This window comes from Crotalus tigris, unplaced genomic scaffold, assembly GCF_016545835.1.
Source record: "Crotalus tigris isolate CLP2741 ecotype Arizona unplaced genomic scaffold, ASM1654583v1 scf7180000019483.1746242, whole genome shotgun sequence".
Lineage (NCBI taxonomy): Eukaryota > Metazoa > Chordata > Lepidosauria > Squamata > Viperidae > Crotalus > Crotalus tigris.
Genome location: NW_024097562.1, coordinates 1,484,520 through 1,506,806, shown reverse-complemented (window position 1 = coordinate 1,506,806; position 22,287 = coordinate 1,484,520). Strand labels below are relative to the sequence as shown.

Here is a 22,287-nt window from a genome sequence, read left to right as displayed (position 1 = left end):
CTCCAGTCCCCTAATCATCTTTGTTGCTCTTCTCTGTACTCTTTCTAGAGCAGTGTTTCTCAACCTGTGGGCCGGGACCCCATTTGGGGTCGAATGACCATTTCATGGGGGTCACCAAGCCATGCTGTCCGCCATTTTTTCCCTTTTCCCTAGCTGTCCTACTCTCTCTTATTGGTGGCCACACCCACTTGGGGGTCACCACAACGTGGGGAACTGTATTATGGGGTCACGGCATTAGAAAGGTTGAGAATCACTGTTCTAGAGTCTCAACATCTTTTTTTACATCTTTTTCACATCTCAACATCTTTTTTACAACGAGAGATCCTGACTGATCTCTCACTGTTCTCAGTTAAAATCTCATGTCTCGGGGACCGTTTTTCAGCTGAAAAGCAAGCCTTTTAGGTTTGCCTCTGATTAGAGAAATATTTCATTTGTTTGCTTCTGGCTAAGGGGGATATTTCAGTTTTTTTTTAAAAAAAGGAGGTGCTCTCAGCAGAATCTGTGTTGATGAGAACCATACCCTGAACAGGAAGTTCAAAAGACTGGAGAATGGCATATAAGAGCTGCTCCATCTGCTCTGAAAACATATAACTGTACAGCAGAGGCCAAAACAACTGACACGGTCAAGTCATTATTCATGGAAAGACTCTGAGCCTGGCCATTTGTCAAGGCCTCAACTGCTGGGTCCATGAGCTTGCAAGCGTCTCACCCAGACTACTGGCCCTTGTAACTGTCACATGTGGAGGTGAGAGAGAAATAAACCGCTGGAAGTTCAGAACAGCGGCAGAAATGAGGCGCAGTTGTGTAGGCTGGCCCCACTGATCTGGACTCGGGTAGATTCAAAAGCATCAGGATGCCTCTTTACTGCAAAGCAAGCCAACATAATAATAATAATAAAAGAAAGAAAGAAAGAATAGTGGAACATCTCTTTGGAAAAATTTCTGCCTGTTGAATGGGAAGTGGGATGAGTTTTCAGAAATCAAACAGCTCCTCTGGACATCAAGACCGAACGGAAGCAAAGTAGTCAGTGAATGAAACCAATAAGGAACAGGCTATGAAACCGAGTGGATTCCGCGTACTTAAATGCTTAAATTCTGTAGAAAAGCTAATGGGAAAGAGCAAATTGGCTCTGGAGGCTGATCCCATTTGCTCCCACACCAAAATTATTTTGTGTCACAACGATGAAGCCTCCGGTCGTGACCTGGGCAAAGAGCAATGAAGAGGCAAGGAAAGAAACCAGCCGGCCAGGAGAGGCCAAAGAGGAGGACCAGAAGATGGAAATAATCAAAGATAAAGACAGGAAAGGAGGAGCTTTGTTGTGGAGAAGCAAAATGAGGGAAAAGGTCAGGCAAAGTTAAAAGATACACCACCAGAAATAGCTATGATTGATCTTCTCGAGATGGCTGAAGGCAATACCAAAATAACTGGCCATTTTTCAAATAAAATTCACTGTCTTTTAATCCAATGTCATAGGCAGATGGAAAAAAGAAAGGGGAGGTCAATGCAAAGTGATGGTGCTTTGAAGCTTACCTCTCTTTCACAACTTGGTGTCCCAGAATTTATTTATTTATTTATTTATTTATTTATTTGTGTATTTATGAGACTTATATACCGCTTTAAGTGCAAGCACTCTCTAAGCGATGTACACCAGTAAGCAATGTATATATATATATATATATATATTTACATTGCCTCCAACAATCTGGGTCCTCATTTTACCTACCCCGCAAGGATGGAAGGCTGAGTCAACCTTGAGCCGGTGAGATTTGAACCGCTGACCTGCTGAACACAGTCAGCTAAAGTGGCCTGCAGTACTGCACTCTAACTGCTGCGCCACCTCGGCTCCTAATAATTTAACTTAGGGTCCCTTGTTGCTGCCAGGCATGCAACAAAATCCAGTGTCATTTATGCAACAGCTAAAAGGCCAATGTCCACCACCTTCTGCAATATCCATAACCGTTTTTCAGCCTGCCTTTGTGAAGGCTGCCTACAGACTTTACAGTTCTTTTGTAGTACAAAGCCAGGAGCCAGCTGCTAAATATTTCCAGAAAATAATTGAAATCTACCCTGGCAATAGTCACTAAATAAACACCCATATCCCTGCTATAAAGTTTTTCTTTCCATTTTTTAGGGAAATGTGGTTGTTTATTCGAAGCATGCAGTAGCTTTTCCCATCCTGGTGCCCCAAAATGGCTGGATTTTCAGAATTCTAAGGAATTCCGTGTCTGCCTAGAAAACAGGATTCGTAACACATCTGGAGGGTGAAGGTTGCCATCTAAGATGCTGATGTAGCAGAATGAGAAGCATCCAGAAACTAAACGGCTGGATCGAACCAAAGACCTTCTCGATTGTAGTGAAAAGGTACCTCTGGGTAGCACATGTTCACAGTTGCTCTCCAGCCATTGATATTCAGAGACAAACTTTTAAGATAAGATAACCTTCTGTCATTTTTTACCATGGGCAGTCTGGCACACATTTAAAATGAAATTCTGTTGCTTGCTCTCGAAGGTGCACATATACATAACACACATATAAACATGCTATATGCAACATATATGTATATACTTACACCGGGGGTAGGCAACCTTGGCTCTTTTATGACTCGCAGACTTCAACTCCCAGAATTCCTGAGTCAGTTGAAGTCCGCGAGTCATAAAAGAGCCAAGGTTGCCTACCCCTAACCTACACCCTTATATATAAATACATATAAATATTACCGTATATTCCGGCGTATAGGGCGACCCGGCTTATAAGACGACCCCCGAGTTCGACGTCGAGTCGCAAGACGATTGACACTGAGTCACAAGATGATCGACATCGAGTCACATGCCTAGAAAGTCGTCTTATACGTCGGAAACTACCTTATTTCCGGCGTATAAGACGATCAACGCCGAGCTGCATGCCTAGAAAGTCGTCTTATATGCCGGAAACTACCTTATTTCCGGTATATAAGACGACTCGGCGTATAAGACGATCCCCGAGTTCGGCGCCTGTTTCAATGCTCTCAAAAGTCGTCTTATACGCCGGAATATACAGTAATCACTGTCCATCTTGAATACATAGCAGAAAGAGGAAGCTTGAGAGTTTGCAAGGTTAATACTGTATGGAACAAAACTCTGATTGAATTTGGATATTCTGCTTGGGATACCGCGAAGCCCCTCCTCCCAGTAGGTAACAAGGACAACAGATTGTGAAGAGGATGTGTGGTGCCCCAAACAATCTTGCGGGCCCTGCTCAAGCAACGCTTCTGTGCTATGTCCTGGATAGAAGAGAGGGAACTGCCAACAATCTTTTCTGCCATCCTCACCACTCTCTGCACCGCCTTCCTGTCTGAAGCAGTGATGCTTCCAAACCAGACTGTGATGCTATATGACAGGATGCTCTCGATCGCCCCTCTATACAAAGTGGTAAGGACAGAGGAAGGAAGATGTGCTTTTCTCATGTGACGTAGAAAATGCAGGCTGATTCTGATGCTGAAACATCCCAGGGACATCCCCTGAAATTTTCCAGAATGACATCCCAAATCACTTTGGCCAACTTGTTAGGGATACTCTCTGGGTTGACCTTCCAACTACAAATATTCAAATCTGGCTCTCAGATGGTCTCAAGTGATTACAGACAGCAAGAACCTCCCTTTGGAGCCATTTGAGTATCTATGCCCAGAAAAGTAACGTTTTATAAGAGCTTTATATTTTTGCATCAAGTATTCTGCTATTTTAAGCATTTACATAAGTTATATTTCACCTTTCAATGTAATTCCAAACTAAAACAACCGTACGGTTAAAAAAAAATAGAGAATGGAATTGTAAAAACCAATTCAAGAAAATTTACAGAAGAAAACAAAACATCACCTTCCATTTTACACATCTTGTACTGTGGCAAACATTTAGTCCAGTGGTTCTCAACCTTTTTAATGCCGTGACCCCCAACCGGTCATAAGTCAAGGACTACTCAACCGGTCGTAAGTCGGGGACTATTCAACTGGTGCAGCACCGTTTGCAGATTGGGACTTTTGGCAGGCTCAGCAGGGCAGAGACAGCCTGGACAATTCCTACTGGCTTTTGAAAGCCAATAGAATTAGACTCTATTCAAGAGAGTCTATTCTATTGGCTTTCAAAAGCCAATAGAATAAAAGGGAGTAGCACAGCTAAGGAAAAGGGGGAAAAAATGGCGGACTGCGTTGTTTGGCGACCCCCGTGAAATGGTCGTTCGACCCCAAATGGGGTCCCGACCCACAGGTTGAGAACCACTGATTTAGTCCTTATCCTTTTTTCTTTATGTCTTTATGAAGGGATATTTTTATAACAATTCCACAAAAAATATGAAGAAAGCCTAGCTATTCCTTCTTTTTTCAAAAGAAACCCCCCCCCAAAAAAAACTCCAGACTTTTAGCAGAAACAATGCTTGAAACCGTTTATTTTAGATAAGGACTCTCACACTATAATAAACCTGCTAGTCAAGCAATCTCTCTGCCAAAATTAAAGCTGAATTATAATGCTTTGGGGAATGTATACATTTCTCTTTTCTTTTGCTTCAAAGGTCACTTTGGCTTCTCACAATAACTGACGGCCACTACAACAGGGCCAACGTTCTACGTACGCAAGCACACATTCAAAAGCATATTACTAATAGTAGTGATGACCATTCGTTAACCACTTTTTGAAATTACAGCAGCGCTGAAAAAGGAGACTTAAGGCCGGTCCTTTGATATTCTGGCCATCACAGGCACCTCTGTGGTCACCTGATTGTGACTAAGCCCTTGGAAACTTACTTGTAGCAATAGCAATAGCACTTAGACTTCTACACTGCTTCGCAGTGCTTCACAGTCCTCTCTAAGCGGTTGACAGAGTCAACCTATTGCCCCCAACAATCTGGGATCTCATTTTACCGACCTCAGAAGGATGGAAAGGTGAGTCAACCTTGACCTGGTCAAGATCGTGGGAATCGAACTCCTGGTAGTGTGAGCAGAGTTAGCCTGCAATACCGCATTCTTACGCCTGCGACACCACCGCTCATGGTCACGTGATGGCGACCTTCCCGGCCAGCTTCTGACAAGCAAAGCCAATGGAGAAGTTGGCAGAGAAGACTACAAATTGCTCAAGTCAGTCACTCACAGCCACTCTCGGCCTTACCTGCCTGCTGGTATGTTTCCAAATCATCTTGGATTCGCTTAAGAACCCATGATCCTTGCTTAATAAGGGCAATAGGCAGTACCCGCATTGCCATCACTGAGCGATACGGCCACATGATGTCACATTTATGACCACATAGCTTAGCAGAGGAAATTCTTTTCCCAATTACTGTTGTTAACCCAGGACTATCTCTATACTTAGCTGAGTTCTATTATTCAAAGAAAGATACAAGTATGTTGATCTGTAATCCAATATTCAGTAAGATGGTCTTAAAAGTCTTATTAAACTACACAAAGTTTTGAATGTGCTTTCAACAGAATGAAATATGCAGTTAAAAACAACATATATTTAAAGTCTATGCATATTATTTAATAATAATAATAATAATAATAATAATAATAATAATAATAATAATATCATCCTGCGATGATACCTGTAACACCATCAAACCTCCAAATCTGCCTATCCCAGGTCCTGGGTAAGGACTCGATAGGTAGACAAAATGCCAAATCCAGTCTGAACATCTGGCTGACTGTACGATGATCCATAATAATAATAGTTGGAAGGGACCTTGAAGGTCATCAAGTCCAATCCCCTGCTCAGAAGAAACATAAAATACATGCCAGACAAAAGAATAAAAAAAAAACCCTAAATCTAAATCAGTCAACATCACAATGAGAAAGAAAAAATGGGGGAACCCCCCCCCCCACAGCGAACAAAGTAACCAGACCAGTGCACGTCAATTAAAGCAGGGTTTCTTATAGTGGATGATATTAAAACCACCAATCCTAGTCAAGTTGTGTGCTTGTTGCAATTTTCATCAGGTGCTTCATTTTGATCAAACTCGAATGAAAGAATTACTCAGCAGAATGAAAAACTAAAGCTACGTATCACTAAAATGGTAAAAGAAGCACCATTAGCGGTGACGATGAGGCAACAATGAAAGGCTGCAGTTCATAACGTAACTACAGTTCAAAGATTCCACTCTGCCCAAAAGCTCTTTCCCAGAAATAAATAAAATAACCTCATAATATTTAAATGTCTTCACTATGGTTCTTGTGGGTGGCGACTTTTAAGTACTATTGTAAAGTCTAAATGCGCAATTAATAAAATAGAACATCATACAAAGTAATTAATCTTCCTATTAGTGTGCACTTATTCAAAAGCTGCTTGAAGTGCTGGACAATGGGAATAAATGCACTTGCCCACAACATGTATTTCATTGTTGTTGTTGTTGTTGTTGTTGTTGTTAATTGCGAAGTCGTGTCCGACCCATCGTGACCCCATGGACAATGTTCCTCCAGGTCTTCCTGTCCTCTACCATCTTCTAGAGTCCATTTAAGTTCACACTTACTGCTTCAGTGACTCCATCCAGCCATCTCATTCTCTGTCGTCCCCTTCTTCTATTGCCCTCAATCTTTCCCAGCATTAGGCTCTTCTCCAGTGAATTCTTCCTTCTCATTAGGTGGCCAAAGTACTTGAGTTTCAACTTCAGGATCTGGCCTTCTAAAGAGCAGTCGGGGTTGATCTCTTCTAGGACTGACCGGTTTGAACGCCTTGCAGTCCAAGGGACTCGCAGGAGTCTTCTCCAGCACCATAGTTCAAAGGCCTCAATTCTTTGGCGCTCAGCCTTTCTTATGGTCCAACTTTCACAGCCATACATTGCAACTGGGAAAACCATGGCCTTGACTATATACATACTGTATATAGTATGTAGTATGAAATACATACTGTAGTATGTATTTCATACTACACGCCATTCAGGCTCAACAGACATGTATTTAAATGACATGCAGGAACGGTAGACTCCCTGTCTCCATAAATATGTAATTTGCAGTGGGAATTATACTGAAGCTTTTACACTCAAGCAATGTACCGATCGGAGATCACTGCTATTCTTGGCCTTCCTGTGACATGGTGGGATTTGGGCTGTCTTCAAAAGCTAGGCTGATTAAATTAATAAATTAGGATAAACGAAACCCTTTATCGGGGAGAGGAAAAAAATTCCAGGATTGGTTTCCACAGGAATTGGGCCACTTTAGAGTTATTTATGTTATAGAATTTATCAGCTGATCCAATCTGAACCATCTCTGGGAAGGAAAGCTGGGCCCTGAATAGGATTTTTCACCTTACTTTTATTTTCTTTCTATTATTCCTATAGTTGGGTAGATCCTCTTATAGATAGATTCAGCCTCCTTTCGTATAAATCTTGTTGCTATATTGCAAGTACAACCTTTAATTATTTAGGCCAGCGGTTCTCAACCTATGGGTCGCGACCCCATTTGGGGTCGAACAACCATTTTACGGGGGTCGCCAAACAACGCGATCCGCCATTTTCCCCCCTCAGGGGGCGGCGCCGCGCATGTGCTGACGGGGGTCGCTGTCACACAAACGTTGAGAACTGCTGATTTAGGCAGTTATTTCAGGCAGCCTGGAAACATTATTTCCAAAGCCCATCATTTTGGATTCAGAAGAAATCTGCCACTAGGCAAGACTTCCTATTTTTGTTCCACAGTTTGTAGTTCAACAAACAGCACAGCTGTCTCTGCACATCCAGGAGATCTTTTATTTTTTGTACGTTTGCTTTTTTAAAAGCAGCTCCTACTACAGGGCTAACAACTCATGTACAAAATTTACTGTGTGTATCAATTAAGTTTGTCATAATAGCGTCAGGAGATGCTGCTCAGAACAAATCACATTGGGCATGTATACATTTTTAGTGATACCTATCAGAGCATTCTGGACTGTAGCCCAGATACATCTTTTAACTCAAAGGCCAAAGCTTTATTAGACTAGATCAGCAGCCCCCAATCTTTTGGGCACAAGGGACCAGTTCCACGGAGAGAGATTTTTCTGTGGATGGAGGGAACTTGGTTTTGCATGTTGCCTGCATCCCAAGGATGGAGCTTCACTTGTTTGCGTGGCCCAGTTTTCTGGCATGATGTAGTCAGGTGCTGGTCCACAGATAGGGGAGTTGGGAACTCCTGGACTAGATTGTTGTTGTTAGTTGCGAAGGTATATCCGACCCATCGCGACCCCATGGACAACGTTCCTCCAGGCCTTCCTGTCCTTTACCATCTTCTGGAGTCCATTGAAGCTCATGCCTACTGCTTCAGTGACTCCATCCAGCCACCTCATTTTCTGTCGTCCCCTTCTTCTCTTGCCCTCAATCTTTCCCAGCATTAGGCCCTTCTCCAGTGAGTCCTTCCTTCTCATTAGGTAGCCAAAGTATTTGAGTTTCAGCTTCAGGATCTGGCCTTCTAAAGAGCAGTCAGGGTTGATCTCCTCTAGGACTGACTGGTTTGATCGCCTTGTAGTCCAGGGGACTTGCGGGAGTCTTCTCCAGCACCATAGTTCAAAGGCCTCAATTGAGGCCTGGACTAGATAGCAATAGGTAATAACTAGAAAAAATTTGGACTGGCTTTAGTAGATTCTCACATTGCCAAGATAAGAGTATGCAACTTAAGATTTTGAGCACTTAAAGGATGAATTCACCATTGCTTTGAAACATCCATCCGACACCTCCCAGATAGCCTTACCCAGCCACGAGGGGCATGGATGCAATGCACAGGTGATCCTGTTCACCTCCTCAGATCCAACAGAATCATACGAATCCCAGATTACTGGTTACGTCCCTTCCTTGGGCACCTCTACAGGACTTTCGCCATGCTGGGTATCCAACGGGGAACAAATCTGAATGATTTTATTCTTCGGATGTACAGAAAATTCTTCTGTACAGCCCTGTAGATGGGCTTCTGGGATCGCTAAACAGCGCCATTGGCAGCATTCTGTGGGTGCAATAAGAGTGTAGAACAGTGGTTCTTAACCTTTTTAATGCCGCGACCCCAACCGGTCGTAAGTCGAGGACTTTCCCTGCCCGGGAGCGCCGCGCATGCGTGGTGTCGCCCCCTGCGCCGGCCGAGGCGTAGCTGGCAAGCGGCAGAGACGGCGCAGGCCGACCACCAGCTGGGCCACCAGCTGGCCCAGCCCAAGGGAGGTAAGGCACCCGCCGGGCCCCACACGCGCTAGCAACCCTCCCTGCGCCCGCCGGCCTCCCACCTCCCACCCCTGGCCCTCTTTTACTTACATTTTTAGTAGTTGCTCAGCAGGGAGGGGTGGAAGCTTCCAGACAGCTCGCCTTCGCTGCGGACAACTTGCAGCACCGTTTGCAGACTGGGGCTTTTGGCGGGCTCAGCAGGGCAGAGACAGCCTGGACAATTCCTATTGGCTTTTGAAAGCCAATAGAATTAGACTCTATTCAAAAGAGTCTATTCTATTGGCTTTCAAAAGCCAATAGAATAAAAGGAAGTAGCACAGCTAAGGAAAAGGGGAAAAAAATGGCGGATTGCGTTGTTTGACAACCCCCGTGAAATGGTCGTTCGACCCCAAATGGGGTCCTGACCCACAGGTTGAGAACCACTGGTGCAGAAGTATTGGCACTTTGCCACTCTTACCGCCACGAACTAAATCTTAATAACAACCTTAACTTGCATTCGGTTAAGTGCATTTTTCATTTCCTTCCAGTGGCACTCTAGGCATCTCTTAACGTTTTTCTCTCTGTCACACACGCACACACATACACACTCCTATATTTTTAAACTTTTATTTTTAAAAAATACCACGACAATCATTCAAGAAGAATGCAGTAGATGCAACCATCTTGGAAAAAGCTGAAAAATCTGCTTCACTGGGCAGTAAATTTTTATCTTCTCGAAAAACATGGTGGCTGTCAAACTGATCTGGTCACAAAGAGAAAATATAGTTTTCTGATTTATTTGCAGTTCAAGTTTAGAATCTTGTGGAGTTGCCAGCTTTCTAAATAAATTTTTCATTTCAGAACCATGCTGTCATTTTGGAAGATGTGAGCTACTTAAGACTGCATTCAAGCATGCATATTTAGAATACCTGATACTATGCTAAAAATATTTATTTTAAGGTTTCCTCTGCTTGAATATATTGGTTATTTGGAATGCTGACTCAGGAAATTCAGTTCAAGGCAATATGTTCTGATTTTTTTTCCTTTGATAGCTGGGATTTCTCAGTCCCACAAACCACATTTTTCAACCAAATCTAACAGCTAATTACAGGGAAAAGCCTTCATCCTTATTCCCATTTTTGTGAGGAAGACTGGAATTATTGTCAGTAACAACCTGGTGTGTGTGTGTGTGTGTGTGTGTGTGTGTGTGAGAGAGAGAGAGAGAGAGAGAGAGAGAGAAAGAGAGAGAGAGAGAGAAATAGACAGACAGAGAGAATCACTCTCAAATCTTGCAAAGAGAAGATACATCTCTTCATCATTCATAAAAAAAAAATCTTAAGTGTTATAAAATACGAAAATTCAACAAAAATTGCGGTAAATTATGTCACTGAAGAGCAATTCCCCCTCCTATTCTAAATTTTAATGTCAGTAACATTAACATCACATGTCACTGTTTCTGAATGCCAAAAATCCAGAAGGATAGTTATGTTTTAAATATGCATAAATTACCTTCTGCCAGTTCTTGGATTCTTTAAAAGCTGTATGAAAAACAAGTGGAGGAAGAGGCAGCACGATTATTCATGAAAAGGTACACATAATTGAAAAACCAAGAGGTTTGATTTTAATTTGAAGAACCCTGGTGGCGCAGTGGTTAAAATGCAGTATTGCAGGCAAACTCTGCCCAAACCTGGAGTTTGATCCTGACAAGGTTCAAGGTTGACTCAGCTTTCCATCCTTTTGAGGTCGGTAAAATGAGGAATCAGACTGTCGGGGGCAATAGGCTGATGTTGTAAACTGCCCAGAGAGGGCTGCAAAGCACTATGGGGCGATATATAAACCTAAAATGCTATGCTATGCTAATTTGCAAGCACCATGTGTTTATACTCTGAGAAACATAAATACTTAATGATATTGCAACAGAGCAAAATAATTCCCAAGACTGATAAGATAAGATAAGATAAGATAAGATAAGATTAAGATAAGATAGCCTTTATTGTCATTTTTTTGCTGTGGGCACAACGGCACACATCAAAAATGAAATTTAGTTGCCCCTCTCAAAGTGAAACACATATATGACACATACCTAAACATACTATGAACAACATATGCATAGACCCACATCCCTATATATACATAGCAAATAAATATTAAATACTGTCCATCTTGAATATATAATGGAAGGAGGAAGCTTGAGAGTTCACAAGGTTAATGCTATATGGAATGAAACTATGGCTGAATCTGGATGTTCTGCTACGGATACCACGGAGCCCCCTCCTCCCAGAAGGGAACAAGGAAAACAGGTTGTGAAAAGGATGTGTAGTGTCCCAGATAATCTTACGGACCCTGCTCAAGCAATGCTTCTGTGCTACGTCCTGGATGGGAGAGAGGGAACTGCCAATTATCTTTTCGGCCATCCTCACCACTCTCTGCACCGCCTTCCTGTCTGAAGCAGTGATGCCTCCAAACCAGACTGTGATGCTGTATGACAGGACGCTCTCGATTGTCCCCCTGTAGAAGGTGGTCAGGACAGGAAAAAGGAAGATGTGCTTTTCTCATGCGATGCAGAAAATGCAGGCGCTGCTGTACTCACTTCACCAGTTTCTCACTAACAAGGTACTTGTTAGCTGCACACCCAAGAATTTGATGCTGGTAACCATCTCCACAGGTGAATCATTAATGCACAGAGAAGTGTGGCTGTGCCTGCCTTTTCTGAAATCAACAATGATCTCTTTCCCGTAACTGGGAAAGGAACACAGGCAAAACAGGACAGCCATCCATCCATCCATCCATCCATCCATCCATCCATCCATCCATCCATCCATCTACCTATCTATCTATCTATCTATCTATCTATCACAGTGGTTCTCAACCTTTCTAATGCCGCGAACCCATAATACAGTTCCCCATGTTGTGGTGACCCCCAACCACTTATACATCACCAGGTGCCAGGGGCGTGGCCAAAGAAAAGGGGGGGAAATGGCGGACAGCCTTGTTTGGCGACCCCCGTGAAATGGTCGTTCGACCCCCAAATGGGGTCCCGACCCACAGGTTGAGAACCACTGATCTATCATATCACAAAGACACACACACACACACACACACACACATACATAAACACATACATTCACCAACTGGCTTTATGCCTAAGGAGGGACTAGAATTCATGGTCTCCCATTTTTTAACCACTACACCAAACTGGCTCTCAAATATTAATATAATATATTATTAAAGGCAAAGATTTTCCCTGTCCAATTGTAGGGGGTAATGTTCATCTCTGTTTCTTAGCCAAGGGAGCCAGCATTATCCAAAGACATTTCTGTGGTCATGTGGCCAGCATGGCGCTTGGATCTTGAACCCGGGCTCTCAGCTTTCCAGATGACAAGTTCAGCATCTTTAACTGCTGAGCCACTGTGCCCCAATATATTCTTATGTACGTGCAAATACATAACTTACGTCTTTACATATACAAATGCATCTACAAATACCATCCGCCATGCAACCGAGAACCAGATCGGGTGTGCTGATAACTAGATAGCTATAAAGTTGTTCAAACTTCATTTGCTCAGTGAAAATATTGTGTAAAATCGTGGCTTAGGTGCTTTCCAGATGGATTAGGGCAGTGGTTTTCAAAGTTCTCGGAGCTGAAGTCCACACATCTTAAAAGTTGCCACGTTTGAAAAAAAGTGGGTCAGGGTAAATAAAGCCACGTTTCCTCTGAGTCAAGCTGGAGTCCCGTTAAATTCATGGACGTACCTAGGCCATTCTCTTGATAACATTATGGAAATTTTGTTGTTGTTAGTTGCGAAGTCGTGTCTGACCCATCACAACCCCATGGACAATGTTCCTCCAGGCCTTCCTGTCCTCTACCATCTTCTGGAGTCCATTGAAGCTCATGCCTACTGCTTCAGTGACTCCATCCAGCCACCTCATTCTCTGTCGTCCACTTCTTCTATTGCCCTCAGTCTTTCCCAGCATTAGGCCCTTCTCCAGTGAGTCCTTCCTTCTCATTAGGTGGCCAAAGTATTTGAATTTCAACTTCAGGATCTGGCCTTCTAAAGAGCAGTCAGGGTTGATCTCCTCTAGGACTGACCAGCTTGATCGCCTTGTAGTCCAGGGGACTCGCAGGAGTCTTCTCCAGCATCATAGTTTCCCCTTACTTTCTGCCAGTCTGTTTTCCCTCAGTCTAACTCATGGCTTTGTGATTCCCTGGAAGTTTCCCAACAATATTAACCCTGCTTTGTTTTTCCCTGGAAAATACAACTCCGTAATTCTAGATATGGAAGGTGTTTTAGAACATTGCGAGTAGTGTGCCTACTTTAAAGAGATCCAACTGAATTTTATGTGAGAATAGCAGTAAAAGAAATTTCCTCCAAAATGCAACGTTCTCCTTACATCTGGCCTACGAGTAAAGTAAAACAAGTACTATTACTGCTCAATGAAGACTTAATAAACCTTTTCCTCTGAAAATTGTTGCCAACTGACAGACTTACAATACTGCAGAGACTTGTGCATTAATCATGCGACAGGATAAATTCCCTGCACATGGGGTTTTTTTTCCATACAAAAAATGTGGAGGCTGCCTCAATGCTGTTAAAAGCACAGCTGGTTCAAGTTAATCTGTCTCCCACATTAATTGCACAGTCAATTTCGCCAATCGGTTCTTCGTCACTGGCTGTCTCTTGAAGGAGAATGGAGAAATGCACTAATGAGAACAAAGATTTCCGTATATTAATGGAGATGAAAGGACAAAATTTAGTATGAGGCTACCATCTGCATATTCTCGGTAATATGCACTGAAATCTTGATACGGGTAGTAACCAGAAATGTCTCATGTGCCGAAAAGTTTAATTTTTATTCTGAAGTTCAGGTTCAATGAGAAAAAACATTCTATGTATGTATCAGAAAACTATTCCATGACAGCTGTATACTTTAAACTGTTTTACATACCAGCTTTTTCCATATGATGTAAACAATCAAGTTATATTGTGTTCTGTAAATGTTGTTTATTTTGTACATTGGCTATAAACAACTCCATTGGATTCTGTCTTATTCAAGCCTGGCAACATTTACAAGTTGTTACAAACGAATATCTACCATCCTATGGAAAAACTTAATAGTGACTTACCAAATCCGTGTTGTTGGTCATGGACTCTTTCCTAAGTTAAAACATATGCGATAACGCACACATAAAAACCGCTTGTAAACTTGACTATACAACTTTCCATCACTCCTTCAAAGATTTATGTTATCCGAGTAGAATTTAATAAAAAATATACATTGAGTAGAAACATAAGTCTTAATAAATTGCAAACCAAAGAACGCCAACAGAAAAACTCTTCCAATTAATAGTATTTATACAAGAAACCTGATGGATCTCCAAGTGAAAAAAAGTTTACAATTCCATGAAAAACTAATGATCTCTACTGAGTATGTGGATAAACAATGTGCACTTTCCAAGGGATCTGCTAACTTTAATATTATTCCACAGTTCTATTTTTTAAACTAAATGAAACTGGATTAATGACACTGCTTCACATGAGTTATCACAGGTATTACCAAAACACAAACAAGGACTTAATGCAGCTCACCTTTTAATTAGCTAACACTCATATTAAATAAATAAAACGTTTATTTTAGACATGCTTTAGTGACAGTGCTAGAGAAGACCGATGCAGAAGCAGATACAATTCGGAATAAGGCATTTTGTTTGCATTGTAACATATTGGTAGACGATGTTATTCTTCTATCTAGAACAGTGATGGCGAACCTTTTAGAGACCGAGTGCCCAAACTGCAACCCAAAACCCACTTATGCATCGTCGGGTGCCAGGTGGGTGTGGCCCATTGGCTGGATGTGGCCAATTGGGTGGGCGTGGCTGCAGTGGTAATGGCAGACTGGGTGGGACTAAAAAGTTCGATCAATCAATTCCAACTTTGCAAGATCTTTTTTTTTTTCAGCGAGAAGTTGAAATTGACTGATTGATTGAACCTTTTTTTTTTCTTTTTGCACACGGTGGCGGAGGCCTAAAGCAAAAAGGTTTTATAAAACCCAGCTGAAGGCCTAGGACTGGAGCGACGGTGCGCGTGCCCACAGAGAGGGCTCTGCGTGCCGCCTCTGGCACCCGTGCAATAGGTTCGCCACCACTGATCTAGAGCTTAGGTAAATCAACAAGCAACAAAACTGATCACGTTCTTTCATTACCTTATTTTATTGCTCCCACTTTAAAAGAAGAAAAGGAGTTCAAGACTCGAGACAGCTGATTTGTTAAGCTTAGGCTTTTTCACCACCCCCATGAAACAGCTCTCAATCCATATGGTAAGACTTCTCCATCACATTATTTTCTGAACTTGAAAAATCTATTTTTTTTCCACTTGAGGGAAAAATACCCTCAGTCTACTTGAGGAACGTTTTAAATATCAAGATATCTCCAAATGTAAAATATTGGTTCAGAGAGCTATGCTGTATCCCACTTACCACCCCAACAGACTGCTTTTGTTATACAGCGTTTGTGTTTCTTGCATGTATATTGAGGAGAGACCTCCCCTAGGCCTGAAGATAAAAGTTTTCGATCAGTGTGTGTGCTACCTGCTGTAACATAGGCCGGCGAAACACGGGCACTAACCTCACAATCGACACAAAAGCTACGAGCGGCGCAAAGAGCCATGGAAAGATACCTGCTCGGCATCACAAGACAAGTTAGAAAGACCAGCACAGGGATTAGAGAACAAACGAAAGCATACAATGCCATCAAGAGAGTAAAAGAATGGAAATGGAAATGGAAATGGACACATAGCAAGAAGAACTGAGAACAGGTGGATCAAGGCAGTCATCGAATGGATCCCATTTGATAAAAAGCATCCACGAAAGAGACCTAAAACAAGATGGATCAATGACATCAGCAAATATGGCGGGTCCAACTGGCAAAAGAAAGCTCAGGACCGTATTAGTTAGAAATATGCAGAAGAGGCCCTCATCTTGCAGTATCGACAATGGCTAAAATGATGATGATAATGATGAAATTAAAAGACAACTAACCTTCCATTTTCCTTCAGGGTAGAGGTATTGGTGATACAGGTTCGTGCTTTGTCTTCTATTGCAGGGGTCCCCAACCCTTGGTCCGTGGACTGGTATCGGGCCGCGGCATGCCAGCAACCGGTCCGCACAAACAAGCAAAGGCCCATCTGTGGGATGCAGGCAGCACACAAAACTACGCACTCTCCGGTCCACGGAAAAACCTTTCTCCACAGAACTGGTCCCTGGTGCCCAAAAGGTTGGGGACCTCTGTTCTATTGCTTCTTAAACTTTACTGCAGCCAATCTGATTTAGCAGCTATTCATAATTCCAAAATCAGTTCCGAGTGAGGGCAATGTTATTTACCCTCATTCTATTTGAGGCCTTTCTTTAAAACTGCCACAAAGGGAAGCATTATTCTCTGTTCTTGATTCAGCAAAACAACAACAACCGACAACCCCTCATTTAATGCACAGGATTACAGCATACTTTCTGTTCGTCATTTTAATAATGTACCCATATTTGAAGTTCAAATACATTACCACATTTTTTTTGTTAGGTTGCTGTCCCCCACACACAGAAATTATGCCAAAGAAATTACCTTTGAATAGATATGGCTAGGATTACATTATTTTACAATACAATCATTCATACCGTGTATTCCGGCGTATAAGGCGACCCAGCGTATAAGATGACCCCCGTCTTCGGTGCCAAGTCGCATGCCTAGAAAGTCGTCTTATATGCCAGAAACTACCATTATTTCCGGCGTATAAGATGACCCCCAACTTTGGCGCCGATTTTAATGCTTGCGAAAGTCGTCTTATACGCCGGAAAGTATGGTACATTTATTGGAAGATAGAGGTTATTAAATGTATTTCATTCCCATGAAAACAGGACATATTACACCCTTCAATTGCTGCTGCTATATTTATTTCTCTACATTAATAACCATAGTAACCAACAAAATTTTAACGCATATTCTACACTCTTTTTACACACTAAATCTAATTTAGGTGACGAATTCTATGTGGAAATCCTGTATGAAAACATTGCCTGCTTGAACTAAAAGTTATCTCTGCTGGCATATGCAGTGCTCACTTACCTATTATTTTCTGCAGCAAAGGCTGTAGCTCTGGTTCATCGCAAATAGCTTGGACAAAGGCTTCCTTCACTTGACTTTCAGCCTCATTTAATTCTTTCCCAGTTTTGGCTTCTCCCACTATGGAGTAAATATATACCAATAACAGAAGTAGCTCTTGGGGAGTGTAATCATCCTCTGTCCTGTTACTATAAGACTTGATAATAGGTAGCAGTTGCTCCAGTGCGTTAAATAATGTTGACTCACCAATATTCTGAAAAAAAAAAATTTCCTTAATTTCACACTTTAAAATCAGAAAGTCAAGGACGAATCATGAGTCAAAGGCCTATACGTTTTAAAATTATTTTAGGAGGTACAAATTCAAATGCTGCTATTACAAATCTTGATTCTCTTTATAATAAACCTTTCCAATCGGTGTTCCCCTAGGGCAGGGGTAGGCAACCTTGGCTCTTTTATGACTCATGGACTTCAACTCCCAGAATTCCTGAGCCAGCTTGGCTCAGCTTGGAAACCTCTCCCTTTTCCCTCAGCATGGCTAGCTCAGGAATTCTGGGAGTTGAAGTCCACGAGTCATAAAAGGGCTAAGTTTGAAGACCCCTGTGTTAGAATGAAAGAACTTAAGGCAGATGTAACATGCTTATAACACATAGGGACACTAGGAACAGGACGGGGAGAAAGAGAGAGAGTGCAAGCTTGTGGGGGACGGTTTGCATCTATCAAAGAAAGTTACTTGGCATTAAATTCACAGATTTTCTGGAGTAACATTTAAACTAAACAATGGGGACAGGGAGTTAATTGATATAGAAAATTTCTGTCCCGAGCAATCTAAAATTAATAGGGTTATCAGTGCATGTAACATAGATGTTTGTGTGGGTAAGAATATTAACTTTGCTATCCAGCAAGATAAATCAAGTTTTTAATGATGAGTGCCATACCAAGTGGATTAATCAAACAGGTGGTAAGGAAGTAGGGATACTCAGGCACCACACAAATTATGTAGAGAATGAACACAGGGTTAGTCAAAAAGGACTCAAATGTCTATACACCAATGCAGAGTATGACCAATAAACAGGGTGAATTAGAAATTCCAGTAAATAAGAGTAGATTTGATATTGTTGCCAGTACGGAAACTTGGTGTGATAAAACCCACAAACATACAGCTAGAGCAGGAGTGTCAAACTGCCGCCTCACGGGCTGGACGCATCACGCAGAAGCCGCACCCACCCCAACGTCCCGATACGTTGCGCGACGTCATGTGACGTTGCGAGTTTGACATGTCTGAGCTGGAGGGATTTAAATTACTTAAAAGAAACAGACCAAATAAAAGAGGAAGTGGAGTTGCATTATATATATAAGAAATAACTACATCTCTACAGAAATAGAGCACAACAATGATGAAAACTGTCTTGAATGCATTTGGGTCAATATAAAGGGGGGGGGGAGAAATGACATTGCCATAGGTGTACACTATAGGCCACCCAACCAAACAGAGGAAATAGATGAACTTTTTGCTAGCCAGTTAACTAAGGTACGTAGGAAGCACATCACAATAGTAATGGGGGACTTTAACTACACTGACATCAACTGGGAGATAAATTCTGCACCAAGTGGAAGACCTGAAAAAGAGCAGACATATTTATTTATTCATTTATTTATTTATTTTTAAAATTTATAAGCCGCCCCACTCCCGCAGGACTCTGGGCAGCTAACAATAAAAGCACCATATAACATGACAAAACAGACAATACAATAACAGTCATCCAGGGGTCAGATTTTATAACCTTGTATGTTAATCACCCTCATTTCGGTTACTGATAAACAACAGGAAAGAGAGAGAAACAGAATGAATTTATTTTTCTTGCTCCCACTGGTTAACACAGTGGCAGCACACATAGGCCTAGACCGAGTGATATCTGGAGGGTGCCAGGCTGAGAGAGAAAGCGAGTTGTTTCATTAAATGTGGTAGTTTACAGGCTATTTTCAACTTCTAGTTTCTTTAAAACTAGCATTTATATTTATACCTAAAAGAAAAAAATAAGAATCTGCTTTATTGCCTGATCAAAGAGGCTACCGGGATAAAGGGCTTGTATTATAAGCACGGTCTTAGTCCTTGCACTTTGATCATCTTCTGTGGGTAAAAGTTTAAAAAAGAAGAACGACAATTTCAGCTGTAGACTATAATTTGATTTAAGGTTCTCATTTTTAAAGAATTAGCATCTTTTTCTTAGAACAAAATAAAGGCCCCTGAAGCTCAGATTTTAATTCCCTTCAATCAGAATACAGCTGGAAGGGACCCTGGAGGTCTTCTAGTCCAACCCCCTGCTCAAGCAGAGACCCTAGAGCGGGGGTAGGCAACCTTGGCTCTTTTATGACTCCTGGACTTCAACTCCCAGAATTCCTGAGCCAGCATGGCTCAGCTTGGAAAACTCTTCCTTTCCCCTCAGCATGGCTGGCTCAGGAATTCTGGGAGTTGAAGTCCATGAGTCATAAAGGAGCCATAGTTCCCCCATGCTGGCTCAGGAATTCTGGGAGTTGAAGTCCACGAGTCATAAAAGAGCCAAGGTTGCCTACCCCTGCCCTAGACCATTTCAGACAGGTGGCCGTCCAGTCTCTTCTTAAAAACCTCCAGTGATGGAGCGCCCACGATTTCTGGGGGCAAGCTGTTCCACTAATTAATTGTTCTCACTGTTTGGAAGTTTCTCCTTAATTCCAGGTTGCTTCTCTCCTTGATTAGATGCTTAATTTTAATTTTTAAATGCCTAAAATATCTTTTTCAGATATTCATCACTCTTACGGGGGTTCTCAACCTTGGCAACTTTAAGACTTGTGGACTTCAACTCCCAGAATTCCTCAGGCAGCAAAGCTGGCTGAAGAATTCTGGGAGTTGAAGTCCACAAGTCTTAAAGTTGCCAAGGTTGAGAACCCCTGCTTTAAATAAACAAATTAAACTAATATATTAAACAAACATTCTTCTGAATTAATGCTGACCATCCTCATTACCAAGGCAGTTGTCCCTGGAGAAACTCAAACTCCTTTCAATTAAAAAGGATTAAAATGCTTTGAATTGCATTTTAAAACAAAGCAGTAAATAAGGAACATAAACAAAAGAGGACAATTCATTGATTTTTTTTTTTTTTGCAAAAGTTAACTAGAGAAGCAGACAAAGTGAATGGGAAACCATGATAGTTATGAAGGCCCCGTGTTTTGATCATTGACCTCGAATCAAACAGGGATAATGAGAATTCTTTACAATATTAAAGTCTCAAACTCTTCTTTTGGTCCTGGTTGCTGTTATTGCTGGCTGTCCTTCTCTTCTCCCTTTTGTAATTTTGAGGGAGAAATATTTCATGTGAATAAGCCTGCTGGGCTATAGAAAAAAATAAATAAATAAAACAGTCAAACAACAACACAGAGAATGAGGGAATTTGCCTCAAACAAAACCCATCTAGCAGTTTGTCATTAATTAGCCATCTCTAATGATTTAAGAGCTCTCAGTGCAATTACAAATCAATTAATTACACCGACCAAATAACCCCTAAAGCATCAGATTTAAAAAATGACCCAAATTTCCTGCTTGTCAGGTTGGCCGCTGGTTAGACTTCTTTACCTATCATGAAGAGGTCCAGTAAAAAAGTAATAAAAAACCCCCTCAGTTCTGAGCTTTTGAAAATGCTCACAAAAACAGCTGAATTGCCTAAGATGGCTCCAAAGAAGACTGCCACTTGGTCTAGTAAATTTCCCTCCTTTTTATTATCTTAGTATTGTCTTCAAACGGTAAGATCACTAATGCAAGAGAGAGAAAATTCCTCTTAATTTTTTTTCTTCTTATCCTAGATACCATCTTCCCCTTTTCTTTCTCTCTCTAGGGGTTTTGTTGGAGGTAAAAGAAAGAATAATCTGTCAAAAAGCAGTGGTATCAATTTGCAGGCTTCTGCCAGACTGTTTTGGCCGGTTGATAAGATATAAAGGAAAGGATATGAATACATGTTATCGTAAGTAAAGGTGGCATTATTTTGCATATGTCATGCTGCATATGCCATGCTGATTAAGACACCAATTTCCCTTCAGTTCTGCAGGATGTAATTTCAAATGAAGCACTGAAAAGAATGTATGCACAAGAAGCATATATTTTTGCTTATCTGAAGTTCAGCAGTACGCGGCTTTTTCACTTGGGAGATGAAAATTTTTCACATGAAAATTTTCACATTAGACATCAGAGGTTCTCTTTGGAAGTATAGTTCCATTTCTTGGCGTTACCTATACACAAATTTTCCAATTCTGAACCAATATTAGAAATATAAACAGTTATGCTTTGAAATAAAACATAACCATTCAATGGACTCCTCTAAAAAAGGATAAAGTTATTCTTGGGACCATCTTGTTCCTGAAAACAAATTAACTAATTTGTTGTTGAGATGAATATCTAGGATGGTTTGATGTGATGGGATTTATTGTGCACTAAACAACACTTTTCAATTAGGGTGGGTTACAATTATTGCCACCTCAATCAGTTATTGTACTTTGGAATCAAAGTTACACTTCAAAGTTTCCGTATTTAATATCCACCCTCTGGTTTTATTAATATAAACATAAGTCCCTACTCCATTGCTTCTCCCATTGGTAATGAATTTATTCCAGCCCAGCTTTGTAATTAAATATTATTAGCTTGGCAATCCTAACAAAAAATATATGAACTTATTTGAAAAATGCCAGCTTGCCTAAGGACAAATTTATTTATTTATTTATTTACCTACTTATTTATTTATTTATTTATTTACATGAATGTTCCAACTGCTATTTTAAACTAGAATAGTTTAGTTCATGAATAGTTACTTTTCATGCAAATATGTCTATCTACTATCCTTAATATGATTAATATATCCTTGCACTTTATTAAAAACAAAAAATATATGCCAAAACAAACTTCAGAAATTATTTACTTTAAGTCAGGAAGCTATGGGAGTGAGTCTATTGTAATATTCCACAATTAAAATGAAATAGAACAGAATTTTGGCTGAAAAAAATCAATCACTTGAACAATCAAGTATAAAAATTCTACATGATACTAC

The 22,287-nt window shown here is 41.2% G+C and overlaps 1 protein-coding gene across 1 annotated transcript in view; it reads right to left on the bottom strand.

Annotated features, from left to right (window-relative positions):
- Nucleotides 1–22,287, bottom strand: part of SCFD2 (sec1 family domain containing 2) — a 160,624-nt gene that overhangs the window by 90,542 nt on the left and 47,795 nt on the right. The window contains exon 5 of the mRNA XM_039362873.1: nt 17,222–17,471. Coding sequence (XP_039218807.1) covers nt 17,222–17,471 — 250 coding nt within the window. The remainder of the gene's footprint in view (nt 1–17,221; nt 17,472–22,287) is intronic.